This window comes from Moschus berezovskii, chromosome 15, assembly GCF_049115385.1.
Source record: "Moschus berezovskii isolate FMDL1 chromosome 15, NW_MosBer_1.0, whole genome shotgun sequence".
Lineage (NCBI taxonomy): Eukaryota > Metazoa > Chordata > Mammalia > Artiodactyla > Moschidae > Moschus > Moschus berezovskii.
The window spans coordinates 5,066,740-5,090,434 of record NC_142474.1 but is presented as its reverse complement, the minus strand read 5'-3'; the positions used below and the strand labels follow the sequence as shown (position 1 = coordinate 5,090,434).

Here is a 23,695-nt window from a genome sequence, read left to right as displayed (position 1 = left end):
GAGTTGCAGGCTGTGGCTCTCAGTTCATCTGCAATCGCTGGCCTCAGGACTTCCCTGGGGGTCCAGTGGCTACGACTCCGCTCCCAATGCGGGGAGCCTGGGTTCCACCCCCGTCAGGGAACTGGGTGCCACACGCCACAGCTAAGACCCAGTAGAGCCAAATAAATATTTTTTTGAAAACTCACCTAATGTTTACAGAATGCATTCTGAAACTACCATCTAGGTAAAACGCTACATCAGAGAGACCCGCTGTCCACGGGGGACAGCAGAAGAACACTGAGGGAGCTTTGGTGAGGCCGCCGAAATGAAAAGCATCTCTTCATCACCCTTTCCGGTCACAGCTCTGACCCTGCCCCATTGGTCATAAGACCATGGCCATGTCGTCCAGCTGGAAAATAAAGCTGGCACTTCCTTTGCAATATTGCTTTAGGGGCTCATAGGAAGCAGGTGGGGGTGGGGGGCATGGGGGTGTCCCTGGCACTTGGGTGTGCCCGAGACTATGGTAAGTATTGCCCTTCTCCAACCCCGGCAGGCTGGTCCCCTAAATCTAGAATAGTCACAGGGCCAGGAACCTAAAAGGCGGAGGGGTCCCGTCTCTTGGTTTTTCAAGTGAACCAAACACAACAAACCACCCAGCCATACGTGGTTAGTCGAAAGTAAATGAGGGTGACTGTCAGAATTCTGAAAAAGGAACATCCCACATGCAGGTGACGTTTCAGTGACCGAATAGATAACGTGGCTGTAGAAACACTGAGCTGGTACGCATGGGGCATGCAGTCATGACATGCAGCTTGGCAACCCGGGGCCGCCCATGGTGAAAATGGCCACGCATGAGACCGTGGTCGTGTCAGGAGCATCTCGCGAACTCAGCCCCCCATCACCGCCCTTTGTGTCTCTGAGACGAAGCCCGCCTGCCCCCGGCTCACACGCCCGCAGAGGCCGCCGCCTGCCACACGCACCTTTTCCCGAAAGCTCTTGTTTCTGGCCGCGCCGGCCAGGCGGGCGCTGGCCGCTCTGCACGCCCGGGGGGGTCCATCCAGCTGGAGCAGCGCCCAGGCCCTCAGCGTCTGCGGCAGGGGCTGGAGCTGGCCCAGCCGCTTCCCCTGCAGCTTCCTGACTGTCCTGGCCTGGGCCCCGCACTGCAGCTCCTCCGCGAGCGTTACTGGAAGAGACAGAAGGGGGCGGCTGTGGTCCCCTCTGACTGCGGCCGGGCAGCTGCAGGCTGAACATCAGCCAGGGAGGAGCAAATCCCAGGATGCATCCGTGTGCTCACCGAGGCCCCGCCCAAACTGGCCCCACAGGGGCCTCCTGGAACCTCCAGGAAGGCATTCTAGCTAGGGGTCAGATATACCCTGAAGATGAGTCAAGGCCAGCCCCCACTTCAGGGGCTCGGGCCGGCCCAGCGCACCCTCCTGTCCACTTCCGACCTCTGCTCTGTGCTTCGTACAACCTCCTGCCCTTGGAGCTCATTTCTACGTGGGCTGAACAGGGAATCTAATTAAATCAGGTTCTCAAAAGAACAGCTGGAGGGGAAAGGGATTCTGAAAAACCGGCTTCCCAGAGCCGAGACAGAGGGCTCTGCAATGGGCCGTCGCCTGTCGTTACCATGTTGCCTGCGGGGTGCCTGCCCGCCGCCCCAGCCCCTACCTTCCTTGGTGAGCTGAGCGAAGTGCTTCTCCAGGTCAGAGACACTCTGCCTCCGCAGGTAGCTGTGAAACTGGAACCAGGTGACGGTCTGTTCCTCAGGGAGCCCAGCTCCAGGCAGCAGCCCACCGCAGCTGACCACCTGCTCCAGGAGCCGGCGACAGGCTGGCGACACACAGAGGGCGAGGGGGCAGACGGGGGTCTCGACCCCTGGGCGACGGCCCGGGTGCCCAGCCGGGTCAGTCTGGAGGCTCCATGACAGCCTGGGGAAGGGATCCCTGGGGCACCCCCCATTCCCACGAGGGACACACTCCAGCTGAGGCCCCCGAGCCTGAGTTGGGGGTCCCGCGGGGTATCCATGTGCCCTGGGCCCCACCAGCCCCTCGGTCTGAATCCCAGAGGCAGAGGTTAGAACTGCGTAAGGTCCAGAGCCACTGCCTGGAGTACGCCTCCCACTCTTCAGTGGTCAACATGAAGATGCTACAGCTCTGTGTTCCAGGGAGGAGTCCAGCCAAGACTCACGATGCTGCTCACTCTGTCAGGCAGACAGGGTCCTGCCTACCTGCCCCAGGGGCCCTTCTCTAAGGTTCTGGTGGAAGCTATGCAATCAACCAGTCCCCAGAAGCTGCACCAGCCCACGGATGCAGGCCGCTCCCGGGGTTCACTGGCTCTGCCCTCCTCTCCCAGGGAAGAGGAGGTGCTTTGTGGTCAAGTGAGCGATGCCTCCCTTCGATGCCACGCGGGCATCTGCAGCGGAGGCGGGCACAGAAGGGGCAGAAGGGAGGCCTGTGGTGGTGATGCTCCAGGCCCGGGGGGCTCCACACAGTGTTTCCCGGGTGGGGGCCTACCTATCTCTAGCTGTCCCGGGTATTTCCCTCTGACTCTGTGCAGGAACGTCTTCTTAAGCTGGTCCAGCAGCGCTGTCCCCGGGCAGGACAGGGCGGCGCCGGGCCCCGTGCAACCCCTCCAGAGCTTCAGGCAACCCTTCCTCCGCGTGGCCTGCAGGAGGACTGAAAGGCCAGGCTCAGAAAGCCGCCCGGCGTAGGGGGAAGAGCGAGCAACGAGGAGGCCCAGGGGGTCCCTGTCCCTGGAACCCGAGGGCTCGGGGAGGGGGCACGGCCTGGCCTAAGGCAGGCCCCTTCCCCACGTGCGGGCGTCACCTGCAGAGACGAGCAGCTTCAGCCCTGAGCCTCATCTAGTCACCGCCCGCCAGCCCCGCGACACCCCCAGGACTGTGCTGCTCCCAGCCTCCCCTGACAGACAGGGCAGGTCCCATGGGGGCGGAGCCCAGCCCCTGTTGGGCAGCATGCTGTGTGTGCGCTGAATGTGTGCCGGGGATTCCCTCATCGACACCTACCCATTATACAGATGGGGAAGCTGAGGCTCAGAGCAGCGACTCATTTGTCCAGGGTCACCGGCTGACTGAGGCTGGCTGGCCTCCCTTCCCGCCCCCACGGTGTGGGTCTGGTCCCAGCCCAGCCACTCCCCCACTCACGTCCCCTGGGTGCCATTGGCTGTCGAGTGTCAGGAAGGGAGAGGAGCCCCCCACCCCGCCACGGGCTTTCATCCTCATCACTTCCTGCCATTCACATGGCCGGACAGCAGGTACTTACTCTCCTCAATGGACACCGCTTTGCTGACCTTCTCAAAGTCAAGCACGGAAAGTGTCTCCAGAACCTGCTTCTGCTGTGCAGCTTCTTCCAGAAGGCACTCCTGGACCAAATTTGACAGATTTGGGGAGCCCAGTTTCTGGAAAGCAGCCCAAGGTGCACCAGGTTAGCCCAGAACATGCCCTCTGAGGTTAGCTCCCGTGCTTGTGACCCCCACCCGCCCCTTCCTCGTCTGCCCGTTCCCCGTCCCTCCTATCCCCAGGAAGTGCCCTGTCATCTGGGGATTCCTCCTCGCCAGAGCAGCTGAGAGGACAGGATGCAGGCTGTAGCTGCCAGGAGCCTGCCAGAGTGTGAAGCCAACCAACACAGGCAAGCAGAGCCGAGAGAGGGGGAGACCCATCGTGATGCTGTTTGCAACCCTGGATCCAACTGGATCTGAAGCCCACCGCTGGGCCTTTCAAGTCTGTAAACCAAATCATTTCCTTTTGAGCCAATTTGGATTGGAGCTCCAGCATCTGCCACCTAGAGTCACCATCACTGCCTTTGGTTGATGGCCTGGGCTGCCTGAGGACCGCAGGACTATCTGCCCCTCCCGCCTTGAACCTTCCACCCCACCCCACCCCAGGGCCTCGCCCACCTGCAGCAGCACTTTGCAGACCTGCAGGTGAACCGTGAGTAGCACGTCCAGCTCTGGGGCGCCAGCCGTGAGCTCCCTGGACGACGCTTTCAGCGATGGTGGTGGAGGCGGACTCCTGTCCTTTCTGAGTGGAAGTGAGAACTGGGTGACTGGTCTGTTAGCATTCAGCTGCCTCCAAGGACAGGGAAAAGCCTCCCTCCCTGGAGAGCTCTGATCAGGGGGGCCAGTTCCAGGTCCCAGGGAGATGAAGTTAAACTGGGGAGAAAACTAAGAAATGGAGACACGGCAAATGGGAGAAAAACTCACACAAAGCGGGGACTGGGAAGGCCGCCCCCCCAACCCCACCCACTGTCCAGGGTGCGCAGTTGGCAGCAGACGCCTGAGGTTCAAACGAACCCCAGCTCTGATAGGCTGGGTACGTCTGCCTCCCGGAGCCTTGGTTTGCTCATCCGGAAAGTGGGGGCAGGAACCCCGCGCTTGGGCCATGGAGGGGCTAAGACACCAGCGCACCCAGCACCGTGTCTGCTCCATGACGGGGGCTGAGCCCGAGCCCTGAGGGGGTGGAAGTGACATGGGCATGTTGGGTGGAGAAGCCACCCCCTCCCCGTGGGGTCCTGAGAGGTGGGGAGAAATGGAATCCACTCAGGTTTCTGTGCTGCTGAGCTGTGGGTGCCCGAGCGCTCATGGGGGTGGGACTGCGAGATTGCTCTGCAGAGGTCTGAGGTTCTACTGCACGGGCTGGTGTCATTTTATAAGATTTAAAAAGAAAGCCCACTGCTCAGAGCAAAAGCTCAAGGCCAGCTGAGGTATCCTTGTTTGCTCCGTTGGCCACGTGCCAGGCAGGGCCAGGACCATAATAAAGAAAACACATGCAGAGTGGGCACCGTGGGAGACGGGGCAAGGGGCCGGCAGGCCGCCAGGCCCGAGGCTGGACTCCGGGTCAGCACTGTGAGGGGCGCACTCACCGCAGGCCCTGGGAGCCCCCAAACAGGGCCAGCTCGTGGGGGCTGATGTGGGCGTTGAGGAAGGAGAAGCTCTCCAGGATGCACTCCATCAGGCTCTCAGCGGACGCGTGCTCCTGGCGAGCTCTGCGGGGCTGCGGGCGGACGGATGCACTGACGGCCAGGCCTCAGGGGCGCCCAGGCCTCAGGGCACGTCCCCAGGGCCCTCCCCAAGGGGCCCTGCCACCCAGGGTGTGGGGCCTGAGGCGGACCATTCATGTTTCCAAGAAAAACCAGAAACCTCCACTTTGTGGGGAGCCGCCCAGTTTTCAAATATCGACAGCTAATTGCAAATCATTTTGTAAAGACGGCGTGCGTCGGGCCGACAACCCAGGCCAACGGCCACCAGGTGAGCCTCCAGATTCCAGGTTTCTCCTCTCCCAGGGAAGCGTGGAAGGGGAGGAGTTTGCAGGCAGCCCCTGCCTGGGGGACAGGAAGGGTCAAGTCATCAAAGCCTCCGAGGGGCCACTCCCCTGTGGCTGAGTCCCAGAGTGCATGGGGCTGACTCAGACCCCACGAGGCAGAACTGGGCTCCTGAAGCTTGACCCCCAAGGAGAGACTCTCGAGCAACAAGATAAGAATAAGGCTACTTGCAGATGTTTCCGTGCTTGATGGGGAAAAAAATGTGTGCACATGTATATATGCACACACGCACACGCACGCACGCACGCACACACACACACACGACCCCATTATTCACAGTAATTGCGGTGCACAAAGTCACCGTGACCCCTGGGATTTGAAACTGAACCAGCCTTTGCTCCCAAGGGAAATGCAGAGGCCATGAGCCTCGGGTCAACACTTTGTACGATACAGAACCTTGTTTTATGTGTCTGTCCGTGTGTGTGTGTGTGTGTGTGTGTGTGCTCAGTCGTGTGTGACTCTTTGTAACCCCAAGGACTGTAGCCTGCCAGATTCCTCTGTCCATGGAATTTTCCAGGCAAGAATCCTAGAGTGGGCTGCCATTTCCTTCTCCAGGGAATCTTCCTGACCCAGGGATGGAACCCGCGTCTCGTGTCTCCTGTACTGGCAGGCAGAGTCTTTCCCGCTGTGCCACCTGGGATGCCTGTGTCTGCTTAAAGGCATCTTCTTTAATATAGACGCACTGCTGACTCATCAACACTGAACTCAAGGCCATGGCTGAACAAGGCTTATCCAACACACAGATTTCCTCCACAAGATGCATCAGGAACACTGGCCGGCATCTCAGCCCAGACCTTGGGGGCTGTTTCAAACGGCAAAGTCACCAAAACCAAGTACTGCGTTGGCCAAAAGTTCATTTAAGTTTTCCCTAACATGCCAAGCTCCTGTCCCACTGCCAGTCACGGCGCCATCAGCAAGCAGGGCGTGCCCCCCCGCACAGAGCACACATACCTTCAGCCGGTCCCTGAAGGTGAGGACCTGGTACTCCAGCTCCCGGAGCTGCGGCGGGGCAGGGTCCATGGACCTCAGTAAGTCCAGGACCTCCTGCAGCGGCCTCTCAAGGGGCAGCCCAAGCCCCCCCACCGTGTCTTTGGGGTCTACGTCGGGGCCTCCCTGGCTCCCCGGGAGCACGCAGTTGTGGAAGGGGGAGCCCCGTGACAGGTCGGGGGTTCCCACCCCCAAGTCTCTCCAGCCCGGCTGCTCCACGAACGAGCCCTCCGCCAGGCGCAGCATGTCCGGCAGGAGGCCCAGGGGCGGGGGGTCCTCTTGGGCCTCCTCTTCGATGGAGGTGTTGGGGCCCATGGCCGAGGGCAGGAAGCCCACGTCCAAGGTGGACGCCGATGTGCTGGTCTCCGTGTCTCGGGGGTCCTCGGAGCTGAAGGAGTCCATCTCGGGAAGCTCCTGACTGCGGCTCCGCAGACCGGGGCCTCGAAGGTCACCGTCGGACAGGCAGCTAAGGACGGAGGGGGCCCTCGGCCTGTCCAGCAGCAAGGCCTGCTGTGTCCGTGGCTGCAGGACAGACTGGAGGCAGACAGACAGACAGGCCTCAGCAGCTGCCCTGGGATCAGAGTGAGACCCCTGGGGGCGGCCCCCCAGACATCTGCTCTGTGTACCCACAGCTACAGGATGACCAGGGTCCACCAAGGTGCCTGGCACCTGGAAGCGCTGGTGAGAGCCTGGCACCTTTTGTAACCCGCTCACTCACTCCTTTCCAGCCCCAGCCCCTGAGTCAGCTCGCAGTGAACCCTCAGCATGCCTCCCTGAGGGTGGCACTCTTCTGCCCCCAGAGAAGCGATGTGCAAGCAAGGAAGGATGGACGTGAGAGCATTTTAATCCAGGCCAGCTGATGCGAACTCTGACCCCCTCTGCTGTACCCTTTCCCTCATCAACCAGACCAACAGCTGACGTTCCTACAGCACCACCTGTTATTGCCAGGCATTCTAGTAAGCACTACTCGTTTACAAAGCCATTTATTTAACCCTCACAAAGCCCCGTCAGGGCAGTGCTGTTAGTTTCATTTCTCCGATACAGAAATGGAAGTCCAGGGAGGTTGAGTGACTTGCTCAAGGTCACACAGCAGATGAAAGGCACAGATAGACACAATTTGGAGCCCAGGCCATCTGGCTTCAGAGTCCATGCTCTTGACTGTAGATGACTTTGTAACCAAAGTACGCTGGGACCACCCCAGCCGGACAACCAAGTTTCCTCTAAATGCACAAGCTGCCTGGCTCATCCAAAGCTGCCTTCCCCACCTAAGGTCCAGAGGAGGGCGGCAGGGTGGTCCCGCTCCACATGCCTGGACCCTCCCTGGGGCATTGACACACACAGGGTGATGTGTGTACCAGGTTATTTACTTCCCGGTTGTTGGAAACAGCAAAAACTGAACCTCAGTATCTTGTTAAGCAAAGTGCAGTTTTTAGCCAAATACAGGATGCTGTTCGGTGCCAACATGACAGAGGTCTCCAGGGCGTCACCAGGGCAAGGGCTGCTGAGGAACACAGGCCAGAGAGGCTGCATCTGCTCCCAGATGGCCCGGAGCCTCTCTGGGGGACCACGGAGGAAGTTGAGAAGAGTAGGGCGCTAAGGAGGAGACGCAGGCCCTGGAGGTCACAGGAGAGAGGTACCTCACTGCACACGAAGTCAAGCTATTACCTACCGGAAACATGTTCCAAAGCGCAGAACAAACTGGAAGCCAAGGCCGTGGCTGGGGTGGTAGAACCATCTGGAGAACCCCATCCCAGTCAAGCCCAGAACCGAGTCCAGAGGCCGCAGAACAGAGGGCAGGTAGTGAAAAAGAAAAGGTACCCCCAAAACACCCCCAAACAAGGGAGGCTGAACCCAAAGCTTGCTGCAGCTGGAGGTGCACGTGCTGACAACCCTGCCCCCAACCCCAGCCCACCCAGCTCACTCACCAGGTAGTATCTCTCCCGGAAGCTGGGGGTGTTTGGGGGTGTCCAGTTGTACAAGGAGCCCTTCCTGCTGCCTATGGAGAACTTGCCCGGGGGGCTGGGCGACACCAGGAAGCTCTCAGTATCAAATGGGCTGGAGGGGAGCAGAGGCCAGGGTGTCATCGATGGCCGGAGGACATCGGACCACCGACAGGACCAGTGGACTTGAGACAGAGGCTCAGTGGGGCGGGGGGTGGGGGTGGATAGGCACAGTGGAGGGACTCCAGGTCCCTGCTCTGAAGCCTCCTGGAAACGTCTCAGATATCCACTGCCACGAGGGTCCTTAGCCAGATGGGGAGGGGCAGCGATTGGCCCTTTTAGAGGGGCCGATGAATGACCCCCTTTTGGAGGCCCTTCAAGAAGCTCAGCAGAGCAGCAGCGGACACTCAGAGCTGCCGTCTTCTGGGTAAACCATGTCACCAACCCCCGCAGGTTCCTCCTGGGTCAGGGGGCTCCCATCACAGTCCCGAGGGAGGCTGCAGACCCACGGGGGAAGCACAGGAAGAGACGCTCCAGCCAGGCCCTTGCCTGTCCTTGGAGCTGCCAGGGCTGGGTCAGCCCTTCCTGCCTCATGGACATTGGCTCTCCTATCTGCACGCTGGCCCCGCTCACAGTGTCTAGAGCCCAGCCCAGCCACGAGTGCCCACGGCCCAGGGGCCCTGCCTGGATGCCTGTCCTGCCTGCCCAGGGCAGCTGCGGGCCAGCAGGACGCCTGGGTCCTTGGATCTTCCCAACCTGGGGTTGGGGGGCGCTGCAGGGCCACCCCCTGCCCTGACCACTTGAGCGGTGTGCTCACCCCCACTAGACAATGCGGGCACCAAAGGGGGGTGTCACTCCTCCAAGTCCACCCAGTTCAGCCCCAGGAAGAAAGGACAGACTGGCCCCAACTGGTCAGAACGGGCACCAGAGCAGAGGAAGCGTGTGTCCGCCCCTTTGCTCCTGCAGCACCCGCCCGGGGAATCAGGAGAAGGGAATTTCCTCGAAACACAAGGTTTCATTTGGGGATTAAAAAAAAAGATCTCTGCTACCAAAAACCAAAACCTGTGGAAACCACCAGGATGGGATGCTCAGTGGAAAGCCCCACCCTAGGTGGGGTGCTTCCCATGAGCGTCCCCCATCCGGGGTCGTGGCCCAGGGGGACCGCTCAGTCCTGGTGGGCACCGGGGTCAGCAGGTAAGGAGATGGTGGGTGTAGGAAGGCGGAGGTGGGTTCTCCCGGGAACCCAGCCCAGGAGGCTGCCATAAAGGGTCCTGGCCAGCCCGGTCTTTAATAGCCACTAATTCAAAAGTGAGAAAAAAAAAAGAGAAGATAATTTAAACTCGGGGCGGCGGGCGGGGGGCAGGCCGCGGCATGGACAGGGCTGCAGAAAGGGGTCTGGGCCCCTGCCTGTCTGGGGGGCAGCCTGCGGGCAGGGCCGCCCCCGGGCGGATGCTGGGTGAGGCCAGGCCACCAGGGGGAGCCGGAGAGGCCTCTCCGCGGTCCTGGGGGGCGGGTTTGGGGCCGACCCCGCTCGCCCTGCACCCCGCCCCCGTGCCCCCGCCAGGAGGGGCAGCGGGGAATCGCCGCCCGCACTCACTTCCACAGCACCTCCAGCTGCAGCTTGATGGTGCCCAGCTCCGTGATGTCCACCACGATGACCTGCGGCCGGGTGGTGAAGAAGTCGCTGATGTCGCAGGCCACCGCGCCCACCGCCAGCGAGCTCAGGCCGCGCAGCTCGGTCACCTGGGGGAGGGCGGAGTGGTGGGTGTGGGCGCCGCGGCCCCCCGCCCCGGCCCGGCCCGGCCCGCGACCCCGGGCCCCACCCACCTTGATCTCGAAGTTCTCGTGCAGGGTGGGGATGAAGGCCTTCTCCTCCTCGTCCCAGGTCTGGCTGTCGTCCGACTCGATGCGGCCCCGCAGCTTCCAGCGCTGGCGGCCCAGACGCAGGAGCACCTGTGCGCCAGGCCCGAGAAAGGAGCGGTCAGCCGCGCCCCTTGCCACCTGCCAACTGGGGGGCGGGGGGCGTTGGACAGGAACCCTGGTTCCCAGAAAGCCCCACTCCCAAAGGCCTGGTGGGGAGCCCTGAGGGCCGATCCCAGAGGGCGGGCATACCTCGTACTGGTCTCCAGGACAAAGACGTGCGTAGCCCACCAAGCCTGGAACAGAGACGGGCTCATCTCTCCCCTGTCCACCTACCCCGTAGGTCACAGGCCCTCAAGCGGGGAGCCCCCCACCACACTGGGGGTCATCAGCTTCGGGGGGGGGGGCGGGCAGTGAGCTAAGCCATCACGATGGCAAGGGGCAGACCTAGGCCCTCACTTTCAACTCAGAGAGCGGGCGGGACTTGCCCGAGGTCACAAGTCACAGGAGTGGAAAGCCGAGCTGGGCCTGGAACCCTGGGATTCTGACCATCACCCCCCACCCTCAGCACAAGCCCCAGGTCCTGGAGAAGGCCTGAGGCTCACCCAGACTGCCCCCGCCCTACCTCAGCCCTGCCCCGTTACCTTTCATCCTGACGTGGAACTCGCCCAGGTGAACCTCCAGGGCCCCCTCGATGAGCCACATATCCTGCAAAGTCCCACAGAAGGTGGCTCAGCACCTTCCCCGGATGGACAGTGGGGCACGCACGGACCCTGCCAGGAGAGATACCCCGCCCCCGGGGGCAGAGAGAGAGGCGGCCTCAGGGCCCAGGGAGCCCCCAAACTGGCCCTCCGCCGCCCACCTCGGTGCACTCCTGCAGGCTGCGGCCCAGCTCCTGCAGGCTCTCTCGGGAGGCTCGGCTGGGGGGACACCGCGAGAAGGCCTGCTGCATGTTGGAGGCGCCGTCGCGCAGGCGGCACTGGATGCAATAGCCCTCGTAGAGCTCGTCCACCTGCGGGACGCGTACATCCGGGAACTGTCTCGCACCCCGGCCCCTCCGGCGGCCACAGCCCGCGTCGTGCTGGCCCCGCCCCCGGCGAACGTGTGCCCGAATCTGTCCCATGCTCTGCGCATCCCCAGCACCTGGCAGCGGCTGGCGCACAGCTCAGGCACGAGAAAAACTAGTGAGCTGGATGCGTGGATGCTGTTTTCAGCGGTCAAACAGGGAGGGTGTGATATTCCGTCCACCCGTGGGGCTTCTGGGCAGCAGAGCTAGTTCATGGAGGGGTTTGCCCACATAAAGCTTGAGGCACTTGCTGTGTGACCTTGAGCCCGTCGTGTCCCTCTCTGGAACTCTACAGCCCCGCCCGTACAACCGTGTGGTTGGACTCATCACTCCCGGCCCTCTGACCGCACCCCCTGATCCCCACCTCTGGGCTCAGCCCCTGCAGTCCCTGCACCCTCTTGGCTTTCTGCAGCCTCCTGGCACCCAGAGAGCCTTCCTCCACTGATACCACAGAGGTCCCCCCTCAAGCTGAGAGGCGCCCCCGAAACCAGGCTGACCTTGCTGATGTGAAACTCCATCTTCCGAATGTGCCTCTCCACTGAGCGTGTTTGCTTCTCCCAGAAGAAGAGAAGATGCTTTAAAAGGAGCCTGGGCCAGCCCCCACCCCAAGCCCCCGCCACCCTCCTGCAGGTCCTGACACAGAGCTGGGCTCGAAGTCAGGCCTGCCCCTCACCATCCCTGAGGAAGGCTCATCGCCGAGCCTCAGTTTCCCCATCTGTCAAGTAGGGAGGAAACCCAAGTATTCCTCCCATAGGATGGCCAGGGGGGTGGAAGGCCTCAAAGACGTTGTTCCCATCCAGCCAGGCCTAGCCACGGCCCGCCTTGCTTACCCCATGCAGAGAGAAGTTTCCCTCACCTTGTCCAGGTCGTAATAGAAAGCCTGTTTGGGGGGAGAGGTGTCAGGGCTCCGGCGTTCCTCTGAGACCCGTGAGCCTCCATCCCAGGGGTGCCCGAGCTCAGACAAAAAGCCAGCGGCCGCTCCGTCCGCCAACGCCTACAGTCAGCAAGCTGCGGTCCAGGCCGGGCAGGAAGAACGAGCGAACACATGGGCTTTGGGGTAGGCAGCTGAAGGCCTGACTCTGTGCCAGCTGTGTGTCCCAGGCATGCTTCTCTACCTCTCTGAGCCTCCATCTCCTTTTGAAAGAGGAGACGCCGTCGCACCTGCCCCACAGCGTTGTTATGAAAAGGACAGTGTGCACTCAACGAGAGGGGAACCACTGCAATTTGATTATTTAAGGGGCGACTTCAGCCACGATCAGAGACTCAGAAGAGGCAGCCAGCGGCAGCTGGGAGTTCAGATGGAAGGAAACTGCAAATCCAGACTGGGCCGTCCCCGCCAGGGGCCATGGTGTAGCCAGTGAAAAGAATCTATTGTCAGGGTGGGGGAATCTTTGTGCAAAGGGCCGGAGAGTAACTAGTGCAGCTTGTGCCTGCCTTTGGAGTGTGAAAAGCAGCCAGTGTGCCCACGATGGGTGTGCCTGTGTTCACGTAAAATTTATTTCCAGAGCAGGCCCTGCTTTGCCCGCATGGGTTAGGGTCAGTGTATCTGAGCCTGGACGAATTTCCACAAAGTTGGCGACCCCCAACGAAAAGAAGTAAGACAGTGGAGAGGGTGCAAGCTGTGACTTCACCTTGTAAGGTGACCGTCCACCAGACCCCTCTCTATATACACAGTCTGCGTACTTACGGTAAGGTGACGAGGGAGGAAAATATGGGAAGAGAAATGCTAGATGACCCTCAAGGGTTAAACAGGATGGGACAGAGCCTGGGGAGGGGGGTCGGTCCAGCAAGAGGGAAAAGACGGTTAACCACCCCCAAAGGGGGTCTGTTTTCCTAGGTATGTGACATCGTATGTGTGGGATTATGAGATGAAAACCCTATGCAAGAAATTAAGAAATGGGGATGTTCCCAAGGCTTTGGAAAGAACAGTAACTGTACAGCAATTTCTCAGAGACTGGGAACCCGGCCCCACGTGCTTCGTCCCTCTGGGAGGCCCCTTCACGGCCTGTGTACCCACCTACGAAATGGGAGCAGCTAAAACATACAGACCTCTACACAAGCCTTAGAGTTACTTCCTTAGAGTTACTTCTAGAAGGCAGAGACAGACACAGCTGAACAGCTGCAGCTGTGGGAGAGGGAGGTGTGACAAGTGCTTGGAAGCCTGGGACCCGCGGTGGGATCTTGGCACCACTTCCTTCTGCCTCTGCGTTGACCCACCCACCACCCAAGATAAGGCGTGACAGAGCCCGCCCGCCTTCCCTTCCCCCGGTGGCCGGGCCCCTGGTGAGGCGGGCGCCCTGCGTCTCCCACTCTGCTGACCCTCAAGGTCTTCTCTGCTGGGGCCAGGATACAGAGGTGGGGACACAATTTGATAGTCACCCCCTCCCCGCCACCGCATTTGCAGTCCCTCCGTCAAGCTGGCAGCCTGTTCTGTGCTTTGGTGTTTTGCAGGAGTGATGCTAGAATAAGCTAGAGAAAGCCACAGACTGCAAAGCCTCCTGGTCTCTGCTGGCAGAAGTCTACTCCTGTCGAGGACAGAGGGGTTTCCTGTCCTTAGTTGCAGCCAGATAGAGACGAGGGGACCGAGAGGGACTCCCCAGGACTGAAAGGAACCTGAGTGCTGGAGAGACACAGGCCCTCCATTTGTGGGGGAGGGCCTGGAAATGCCAGCGGATAAATGACAAGACAGCCAGTTACATTTAAATTTCCAGTGAACCATGGATAAAGTTTCTTTTTTGGTGTAACTATGTCCTGAAGATGGCAGGGGACATACTTACACTGAAAAATGAGATCTGTTATTTATTGGAAAATCAAATTTAACTGGGCATCGTTTTTTTTTTTTTTTTTGGTTTGTTTTTGGTATTGGGCTTTCCTGGAGTTTTGTTTTTTGTTTTGGGTCCAAGTGAGGTTCATTCATTAAAAATTAAGTCCACTGTGTCAGCCTCTGCGTCCCCGAGACTGAGGCTCACACCCACAAGGAAGGCAAGGGGATGCAGCAGGGGGCTGTTTTGCACCCGGGCCGCTCGGCTGGGAAGGGCTGGGGAGGGGTCTCACCAGCCTGGAATTCCTGCGGGTGTCTTTGTGGCGGCCTGTCAGGTAATCCAGCTCGGCCTGCTGGGCGCACAGATGCTCCCTGCGGGGAGAGCAAGGGAAAGGAGTTTGGGGAGGAGAAGAGGATGGAAAGAAATGGGCAGGGGCACAGTGCTCCATGGAGGAGGCAGCCACGGCAACCGGCCTGGGGAGAAGCGGGGTGCTCAGCGGGTTCAAGGGTCAGAGGGCAGAGCCAGCTCCCTGCCGAGAGCCCGGCCCCCGCTCTGCCTCCACATCCCACACATGGTGTGCCCAGCGGGAATTCCCCAAACAGCCCTGCCAACAGGAGGGAGCTGCTATTATTATACCCATTTTAGAGATGGGCAAACTGACTCAGAAGCCACCCAGTACAGGGTCCACAAGGCAGGGAAGAGTCTGAACCCAGGCCTGAAAACAGGCAATGGCTTCCAGAAGCCAATATCCTCCCCCACAGCCATGGGAGATGTGGGGGTGGGGCACGCCTCCCTTACAGACAAAGGCTGGCTCTCCTGCTGTCTGGATGCCCAGGACCAGAAAGGGGCTTCAGTCAGTCAGTCAGTCTGTTCAGTTGCTCAGTCGTGTCCGACTCTTTGCAACCCCATGAATCACAGCACGCCAGGCCTCCCTGTCCATCACCAACTCCCGGAATTCACTCAAACTCATGTCCATCGAGTCGGTGATGCCATCCAGCCATCTCATTCTCTGTTGTCCCCGTCTCCTCCCACCCCCCAATCCCTCCCAGCATCAGACTCTTTTCCAGTGAGTCAACTCGTCACATGAGGTGGCCAAAGTATTGCAGTTTCAGCTTTAGCATCAGGCCTTCCAATGAACACCCAGGACTGATCTTCTTTAGGATGGACTGGTTGGATCTCCTTGCAGTCCAAGGGACTCTCAAGAGTCTTCTCCAACACCACAGTTCAAAAGCATCAATTCTTCGGCGATCAGCTTTCTTCACAGTCCAACTCTCACATCCATACATGACCACGGAAAAAACCATAGCCTTGACTAGACGGACCTTGGTTGGCAAAGTAATGTCTCTGCTTTTTAATATATTATCAAGGTTGGTCATAACTTTCCTTCCAAGGAGTAAGCGTCTTTTAATTTCATGGCTGCAATCAGCATCTGCAGTGATTTTGGAGCCCCCAAAAATAAAGTCTGACACTGTTTCCACTGTTTTTCCATCTGTTTCCCATGAAGTGATGGGATCAGATGCCATGATGTTTGTTTTCTGAATGTTGAGCTTCAAGCCAACCTTTTCACTCTCCTCTTTCACTTTCATCAAGAGACCTTTGAGTTCCTCTTCACTTTCTGCCATAAGGGTGGTGTCATCTGCATATCTGAGGTTATTGATATTTCTCCCGGCAATCTTGATTCCAGCTTGTGCTTCTTCCAGCCCAGCGTTCCTCATGATGTACTCTGCATATAAGTTAAATAAGCAAGGTGACAATATACAACCTTGATGTACTCCTTTTCCTATTTGGAACCAGTCTGTTGTTCCATGTCCAGTTCTGACTGTTGCTTCCTGACCTGCATACAGGTTTCTCAAGAGGCAGGTCAGGTGGTCTGGTATTCCCATCTCTTTCAGAATTTTCCAAAGTTTATTGTGATCCACACAGTCAAAGGCTTTGGCATAGTCAATGAAGCAGAAATAGCTTAGCGAACCCCTATTCTGGAAAACACAGAAAAAGCCGTGGGCCCGAGGGGACTTTTCACATTGTGTTTTGCAGCCAAAGAGACTCTTGAGAGTCCCTCGGACTCCAAGGAGACCAAACCAGCCCATTCTAAAGGAAATCAGCCCTGAATATTCATTGGAAGGACTGATGCTGAGACTGAAGCTCCAATACTTTGGCCACCTGATGCGAAGAATTGACTCATTTGAAAAGACCCTGATGCTGGGAAAGATTGAAGGCGGGAGGAAAAGGGGTTGACAAAGATGAGATGGTTGGATGGCATCACTGACTCAATGGACATGAGCTTAAGTAAACTCCGGGAGGTGGTGATGGACAGGGAGGCCTGGCATGCTGCAGTCCCTGGGGTCGCAAAGAGTCAGACACGACTGAGCGGCTGAACTGAACTGAACTCTGCGGCTGGCACTTGGTAAGCCTCCAGTAAAAATATGGAGAGTAAGTGACTGACTCCTCTGTCCTGGCCTCTGCTCAGTTCACTCAAGCCCAGCCGCCCTGGCCCTAACTTCCGGCTCCTCATCCAGCTCATACCGTAGGGCCTTTGTGTGTGCTTTCCCTCTGCCCAGGATGTTTGTCCCCCAGAGGCCAGCATCATGGGTCCTTCTCACAAATGGCCAGGACGTCCTCAGGGAGGCCTCCGGACCACCCCGTGTGACAGGCCCTCCGGGTGCTGTCTTCGCTTGTCACTGCCCTCAGGGCGTGTGGAAGTTACGGTATTGACCACATTACTCCTTTATGGCCATTGTCCCCTGCCCGCCGTGGGTGTTCTCCATGAGAACAGGGTGCCCCTGCCGTTATTCCCTCATCCCAGCACCCAAGGAAGGGGCCGAGCACGTGGCTGCACCCGGGACATGCTTGTTGACTAAACGGATAACCAGGAGCTCGCTCTGTGGCCGCGCACAGACAAGACCCACCCCCGATGCCCCGGGACAGGCAGAGAGGAGTGAGCATATGAGGCCAAAGGATGCAACGGGTGGCACGCTGCCTCCTTACTTGAGCCCCCTCTTCAGCGCTTCAAAGATCTTTTTCACTTGCTGGGGCTTGGGGTCCGAGCAGATGCACCCCTTCCGCAGAGTGCCGTACGTCTTGGAGGATTTCACAGGCATCCGAGACCTCACCGAGTTCCTGTGGACGGACTTTCTGTGAGAAGGGATGGGGGGATCAGAGCGGGGGTTTGGGCATGGCCTTTCTAGGGGACAGGCCCCTCGGGAACGGTGGCCAGACCCCCAGGCAGTCAGGAGACCACGGTGAGTCCTGCTCCACTGACCCGAATCTGAGTGGTCTCAAGAAGGCTGCCAAGGCTCCCTGGGCCTCAGCTTCCTCATCAGCAAAATGAGCGCTTGAATTTGAAGATGAAAAGAACAGTAACACTAACCTGATGCGAGAAATTAGCTTAGAGTGAGCAACACAATCAAGCGGCCCGAATGCCAACGCTGTCTGTTTGTCTGCGCTCTTCAGCAAGCTCTGTGCAGGCGAAGCAACATGAAGGCCAAACCGCAGTCCAGTGGCATTCCTAGGCTGGGCACCTGCTGGCTTTGGCGGCCCAGCATCCATCCCCCTTCCTCTGTTAACAGCGCCTCAGTTTTCCTCTGGGGCATCTCTCCAGGCCTGCTCTTTATTTGTGTAGTTTGGGGAGAGGTAAACTGACAAATCGCTGCACGCACGGACACGCATGCATGGACACGCACGCATGCACACATGGATATGCACACGTGGACATGCATGCATGGACACGCACGCATGGACACGCATGCATGGACACGCATGCATGCACGCACGGACACGCACGCACAGACGCGCGCATGCACCCACGGACACGCGCTCACAGACACGCGCGCGTGGACATGCACATATGCACGCATGGACGCGCATGCATGGACGCGCACGCACATACATCTACAGGCATTCCAAGGCAAACCCCTGTCCCCAGCCTGGATTAGTCAACACATCCCACCCCTGAAAGAGAACTTCTCCCCGTTTCCTCGCCTTTCTCGGTGCACCGAGCAGCAAGCTCCAGCCACGTGCACTGGGACCCGCTCAGGGGACGGCTGAGCAGCAAGAGAGCAGGGACAGGCCGCCTGTGGAGCGGACCATCCACTGGCTCCACGCTCTTCTGAGAAAGAGGGAGCAGTAACTGGTCTCATCTAAGACTCTATATTTGGGGAGGTTTCTTTGTCAAAGCAACTTCACTTCCACACTAGTGTACTACCTGAGCCTCAGTTTTTTTCATCTGTAAAGTGGGAAATACAGCAGAACCTGAATCAGAGAGCAACGCTAAGAATTCTCCCAGATATCAAGTCAAAGGTTTGGCAGGGTGGGGTCACTTAGTAGGTGCTTAATCAATGTCCGTTACTGTTAAAGTGATCGCACCGTATCTGTATCCTTTCCTGTAACACAGCCTGGTAGACAGTGGGTGCTCAGTAAATACTGAACTAAGCTGAACAAGGGAAATGCCACATGTCAAGGGCCATCCTGCGGCCCTTGGCTGGACCTTGAAGGAAGAGCAGGAACAAAGGTACTGCCCCCGCCAAGAAGGGTGTTCCAGGTGAGCGGGCAGACTGAGCAAGGGGGGAGTCATGTGTGATGGGGCAGTGGAGCTGCAGAGCACGGTGTGATTGAAGCAGAGGCGGGAAGGTGCTGGGAGGCGCTGGACACAGGGCGCTGCCTGCCTTGGGGACCCCGGGACAGGTGTGGGCAGGAGAGCGTCAGGCCCTAGCAGAGTTCCAGCTTCAAAGACCATGACAGTGGCAACTGAGACTCCACAGCAGAGAAAACGAGACCCTAGCCACAGCTCCAGGGCCGCTGGGTCCACCAGCACCACCCCCGACGGCCCAGGGAGCCGAGTGATGAGACGCGGTGAAGGGTCCCCGCTGAGCGTCCGCTGTTGCCGGGCGCTTGCTAAAGGCTTTGTATAAATATCCACTTGCACAGCCACCCTGAGAGGCAGGTATTAACCCCTGCCAGACAGGGAAACTGAGGCTCAGGTGAGTGACTTGCCGCAGACCACATCCCCCAGAGGTGGGACCTCAATCTTGTGCACGCAGGCCCCCAGCCTGGGATCTGAGGCTCCCAGGACTCCCTCAGGTTCCCAGAACCACGTGGAGGATTTGTGAGACTGCGCGGTCTAGCCCAACCACCGCCCCACCCTGAAGGTTCTGCTCTGACAGGTCTGGGTGGAGCCTAGGGATATGCATTTCTAACGTGTTTGCAGGTGCTGCCCGGCGTGCTAGTCTGCCATCGGAGGACCCTTTTCTCAGGAGTTCTCCCTTTCTGCTTCGCTCGGAGCTGTCCTCCTGGTAGAAACCCAACGCCAGGTCTCCCTGGACACCCTTCCCGGTCTGCTGCCGTTTCAGGGTTTCACATCAAGGGCACAGGCTCATTCATTCGAACGCTCACAGAGTGGGGCTTTCTCTGAGCCAGGCACCTCGATGGGAGTCCACGGGCCAGAGTCCCAATCTTGGAGGCTCAAGGTTCACAGGGAACGGGGTGGGGCTTGGGGTCTAGAGAGCGGGCAGGAGGCCAGCAGGACAGAGCTCCAGCTCCTTCACCAGGCCTGGGAGCAGGCCACTGGGCCACCGATGAGCCCTGGTCCCCGCGAGGGCTGGCAGGGCGCTGGGCTGCCTTTCCAGTCTAGTCAGGATGCTGCCTACTCCATGGACGGTCACAGAGCCCTGAGGTTGACTCAGAAGTGCTGTCCTACCCCCCTGCCGACGGGGGCCAAGCCCCAAGCCCCGTGCTTCCCCAGCATGGATGCCACATCACAAACCAGCGTGCCAGAGATACAGAACCAAGCCTTGCCCAGGCACGCTGAGAACTCCATCCCAAGGATGCTGTGGGAAAGAAGGATCTGGAACCCCACCCTGGAAACCTCGGGGCCTCGCCAAGCTAGAAACTCATATCATCTCTTGGGACACAGCTCCTGGTCAGCTGCCCATGTTCAAATCCTAACCCCAGAGATCACGGGTACTTAATCTGCTGGAGCCTCAGTTTTCTCATCTGTAAAAGAGGGATAATGAGAAGGCACGTCCCACAGAGTTGTCATGAGATAGTCATTCGCTCAGGAAGTTATTACTGAGCTCCTGTTACACACCAATGCCATTCCAGGAGCCGGGACTAGGACAGTGACCGAAACAGTGACAAAACCTCCACCCTGCGAGCTGCCCTGCCAGCTGGGGGGGAGGTCGTGGGAGGCGGTAGCATGCACAGACTTGAGCCAGGGATACCGTCTGGCTCCCCCAGTTTTAAGCTGTGTGACCTTGGGTAAATTACTGGGTCTCTCTGTGCATCAGTTTTCTCATCTGTATAATGAGGGCCAGAAGAAGGGTTGCTGTGAGAGTTAATAAATGTAAAGAGATTCAAGCAGTTCCCAGGAAACAGTAAGTGCTATGTATACGCTGAAGTTGATAAGGGGAATTTTTAAAGTACACACATCACTTATGTAATACATCTACTATTTGTTGTTGCTGTTTAGTTGCTAGATCATGTCTTAGCATGACAGCCCAACAGACTCTTTTGCCTCCAGGCTCCTCTGTCCATGGGATTTCCCAGGCAAGAACACTGGAGTGGGTTGCCATTTCCTTCTCCAGGGGATCTTTCCAATCCAGGGATGGAACCTGCGTCTCCTGCATTGGCAGGGGATTCTTTATCACTGAGCCACCTGGAAAGCCCACAACAACTATACTCCAGTTCTAAAGTTATAATCAGATAGTGCCTAGAGCCAAGAAAACACAAAGGCCGGATAATGAATTTCAATAGGGTGACCAGGGAAGGCTCCTCCATTCAGGCCGTGCTTGACCAGGTAGTGTGCACGGAGCCCTGGCGTAAAGCCTGTCACATCGGTAACGCTCACCCCTGCACCGCTGTCGCTGTCATTCACACACTGTATGTCAAGTGACACTTTGCACAGCCCAGGAAGCGGCTCTGAGCCTCGCACTCCCCCTCTCCTGGACGCCCTGTCACCCACCTCTTAGCACACAGCCTCCGCAAAGTTGCCATCTCCAGGCCGGCAGGGACGGGCAGGGTTGCAGCCTCGAGAGAAGCAGGTTTCAGACAGGCTAGGGGCCCAGGCAGGTGGGCAGGCAGGCAGGTGCGGTGGGCACGCCACCGGGAGGTGGGCCTGCAGGAGCCCCGCTCATCTGCCAGCTCCTGGGGGCCCACGGTCCAGCCCCACTTCCATCTACCTGGAGGCTTCCTTGCCCCCGGTCTGCGGCTCTGCCTGAAAGCACGGGCTCCCGGGAACACTCTGCACCCGGAGTGGCTGAGGTCGCACCGAGCAGGCGTGGTGGCCACACCAGGGTCAGCAGTGCAGCCTCCGGATGGTGAAATCAGGCTGCACGTCTGGCCCAGTGTCATAACCGCCGGGGCAGGGAGCACCCTCTGGGGCGGATGTTACACTCGCCCTGGGAGGACTCAGTAAATATTAAACACCCCCGGCATGCCAGACAAGCTTCCAGATGGGCACGTGCGACCCACTGGACCCATTCCTCACGGGAGGCCGCCGGGCCGGTCCGTCTGCCCCGGGGTCGTTGAGAAACATCGGCGGCCCCGGGTGTGTGACTGCTGCGGGTGCGGGATCTGGAGGCGGGTGGGGCTGGCGATGGGGCAGTAAATAATAGTATCGACCGGACACGTTTCGGGCGGAGACTCAGAGCTCGCTGCCAGCTCACCTTTCCTCCTGCGCCGGTGGTACTCAATGCCCAGGGATGAGGACAGACACTCTCACGACACCCACCATGGTCAGGTCTGCTCTGGTTGCTACGTGGGTGCTCGCCTGTGTCTCCTGACATCTCTGAGTCCCCATCTGTCCTTCCTCTAGTCTCCTCTGCTTGGAAATCAAGGGCTGATGCTTAGTTTTCACACTGACATTTCCCAGGCATGTCAGTGGAGGAGTTCCCAAGGCGATGGGGACATGGCAGCAGTCCCTGCCCAACAGCCTGAGGGAGGGGAGACCTGGCTGAGGAACGGCAGGAAGGGGTTGGCCCTGCCTGTCAATCAGGTCAGAAAGGGGACAGTGTCAAGACCTGGCCTTCTTCGTCACCTCCCCACCTTAGCATACATGCCTTATGTTATATTATTACGTATCAATATTTATTACACATGGCCTGGTTATATTAATAACAGTCCTTCACACCTTAGTGGAAAATTTCCAGATTACTTCCCCAAGTAAATTCTTTGATTATGCAATTAAAAAAAAAAATCCAGAGTCAAAGGGTGCAAGGGCAGGAATGTGGGCTGGGGACACGTAAGTGGAGCCCGGCTCTCCTGTTGTCCCGTCTAAGGTTATTTTTGCCTGACCCGCCCCCAACGCCAAGTGCCTTGGCGAGCGGCTCTGTTTCAGCCTGGTTGGATTACCTGGGCCATTAAGCCAGAAGGTGAGGCCTGAAACCCAATCCGGACCCAGAGCCAAGGGTCCAGACCCCTGGGTGTGGGACACGGACAGGAAGTTAAAGATAGACCTGCTGCTTCTGCCAAGGGGGGCAGCGTCTCCCCCACCCCTGACGAGGGGACTGCAGAGGGCAAGGCCCAATGGCAGCCACTCAGGAACCTCAGACCCCATCTAGGGCACGTCTCCTCTGGAACTTCCTGTGGGGTTGAGGGGGGCTGGACAAGGACTCCCAGGAGGGGCCCGGGACATTTACAGCCACCGAGGCCATCTCTCTCAGACCGGGATACAGACTCTGCAGACATCTGGTCAAGACAGCCTTGCTGATGACCACTGAGCTCTAGGGGCAACAGGTCAGATGTGCTCAGTTCTCTTTCTGCCCAGAGACCCCAGGAACCCAGGAGAGGCCAGCAAGAGCCCAGGGATCCCCTCGGCGCACTCTTAGTGCAGAGCTCCCAGCTGGGGCCTGAAGGGACATTTGCCATGTATACAGGGAGTCCGGAGGCCCCCAGAAGCCTCGCAGGAGGAAAGCTGCCGGCAGGATGGGGGACAGAATCGGTGATAAGGCAGGGCAAGAGAAAGCACAGGACCCTTTGGTCAAAACTTGCTAAGGATTTTGGGGTCGTGACAGCAGAGTGTGAACTCTGAGCGTGGGGTGCCAGGTGTGAGCTCTGGCAGCCGGCCTTGGCCACAGGGTCCAGACCCCTCCCTGCTGCAGAGCCCAGGGACAGAGCCCCCGGAGTTCTTCTGTAGAAGTCAGAGAAAGGCGCCCTCCTGGAGGCCCAGCCACACACTCGGCTCCACGCACGCTCAGCCGGGGAGGGTCCCACGGGCAGGAGGCCCCCGGGGACATGCACAGCTGTCCTTAGCAGCCCTGTACAGACCCAGTGGGGTGGGGGCCCGGTGAAGCCCAGGAAGAGGCAGCTCAGAAATGACTGGGTGCAGAAACAACGTCGTTCCCTGGCCAGTTTGGGCGTAGCCCCTCTCCGCAGCATTTATGGAGTGCCCACTGTGTGTCTTCCTCATAGGGGCACCCTCATGGTCCCTCCTCGGAGGCTTAGCGTCAGGGGAACTGGTGCTAACTCCCTCTGAGGCTTTGGCCAAATTTCTCCCCATCTTGGGGCCTCAGTTTCCTCTGCGCCAACCGTCTGTGGCTCCCTTCATGCTGTGCATGTCCCAAGAGCCCCCATAGGGTCCCCTCCCTTCCTGAGCACTGTCTCCCAGGCCGACCGCACTTCCTGCCCCTCAAAGCTCATCCCCACCCCAGGGCCTCTGCACCTCTCTCCCCCACCTCACACCCTCTTTGCAGTGCTTGACTCCTCTCCCCTCCAACCTTCACTCTGGGCCCCTCCTCCCTGTAGTCCTCCGCTGCCCGCTTGCCTGCCCTGCTT

At 58.9% G+C, this 23,695-nt stretch overlaps 1 protein-coding gene across 8 annotated transcripts in view; it reads right to left on the bottom strand.

The window, feature by feature from the left end:
* RIPOR3 (RIPOR family member 3) overlaps positions 1 to 23,695 on the bottom strand; it is an 89,707-nt gene that overhangs the window by 17,773 nt on the left and 48,239 nt on the right. For 3 of the 8 annotated variants that reach the window (XR_016039075.1, XM_088843679.1, XM_088843676.1), the window contains exons 3-19: positions 16,916 to 17,062; positions 14,223 to 14,301; positions 12,025 to 12,048; positions 11,666 to 11,722; positions 10,965 to 11,114; positions 10,747 to 10,810; positions 10,355 to 10,398; positions 10,070 to 10,195; positions 9,840 to 9,985; positions 8,228 to 8,357; positions 6,267 to 6,836; positions 4,857 to 4,987; positions 3,892 to 4,015; positions 3,258 to 3,393; positions 2,493 to 2,654; positions 1,648 to 1,809; positions 960 to 1,162 (exon numbers count right to left, since the gene is read on the bottom strand). Coding sequence is in view for 7 of the 8 variants with exons in the window: in XM_088843679.1 (XP_088699805.1) it covers positions 960 to 1,162; positions 1,648 to 1,809; positions 2,493 to 2,654; positions 3,258 to 3,393; positions 3,892 to 4,015; positions 4,857 to 4,987; positions 6,267 to 6,836; positions 8,228 to 8,357; positions 9,840 to 9,985; positions 10,070 to 10,195; positions 10,355 to 10,398; positions 10,747 to 10,810; positions 10,965 to 11,114; positions 11,666 to 11,722; positions 12,025 to 12,048; positions 14,223 to 14,301; positions 16,916 to 17,062 (2,455 nt within the window). In the remaining variant the exon portion in view is untranslated. Of the gene's footprint in view, positions 1 to 959; positions 1,163 to 1,647; positions 1,810 to 2,492; positions 2,655 to 3,257; positions 3,394 to 3,891; positions 4,016 to 4,856; positions 4,988 to 6,266; positions 6,837 to 8,227; positions 8,358 to 9,839; positions 9,986 to 10,069; positions 10,196 to 10,354; positions 10,399 to 10,746; positions 10,811 to 10,964; positions 11,115 to 11,665; positions 11,723 to 12,024; positions 12,049 to 14,222; positions 14,302 to 16,915; positions 17,063 to 20,885; positions 20,951 to 23,695 lie in introns of those variants that run through there. The other 5 variants (XM_055393518.2, XM_088843678.1, XM_088843677.1 and 2 more) reach the window with 5 other exon arrangements.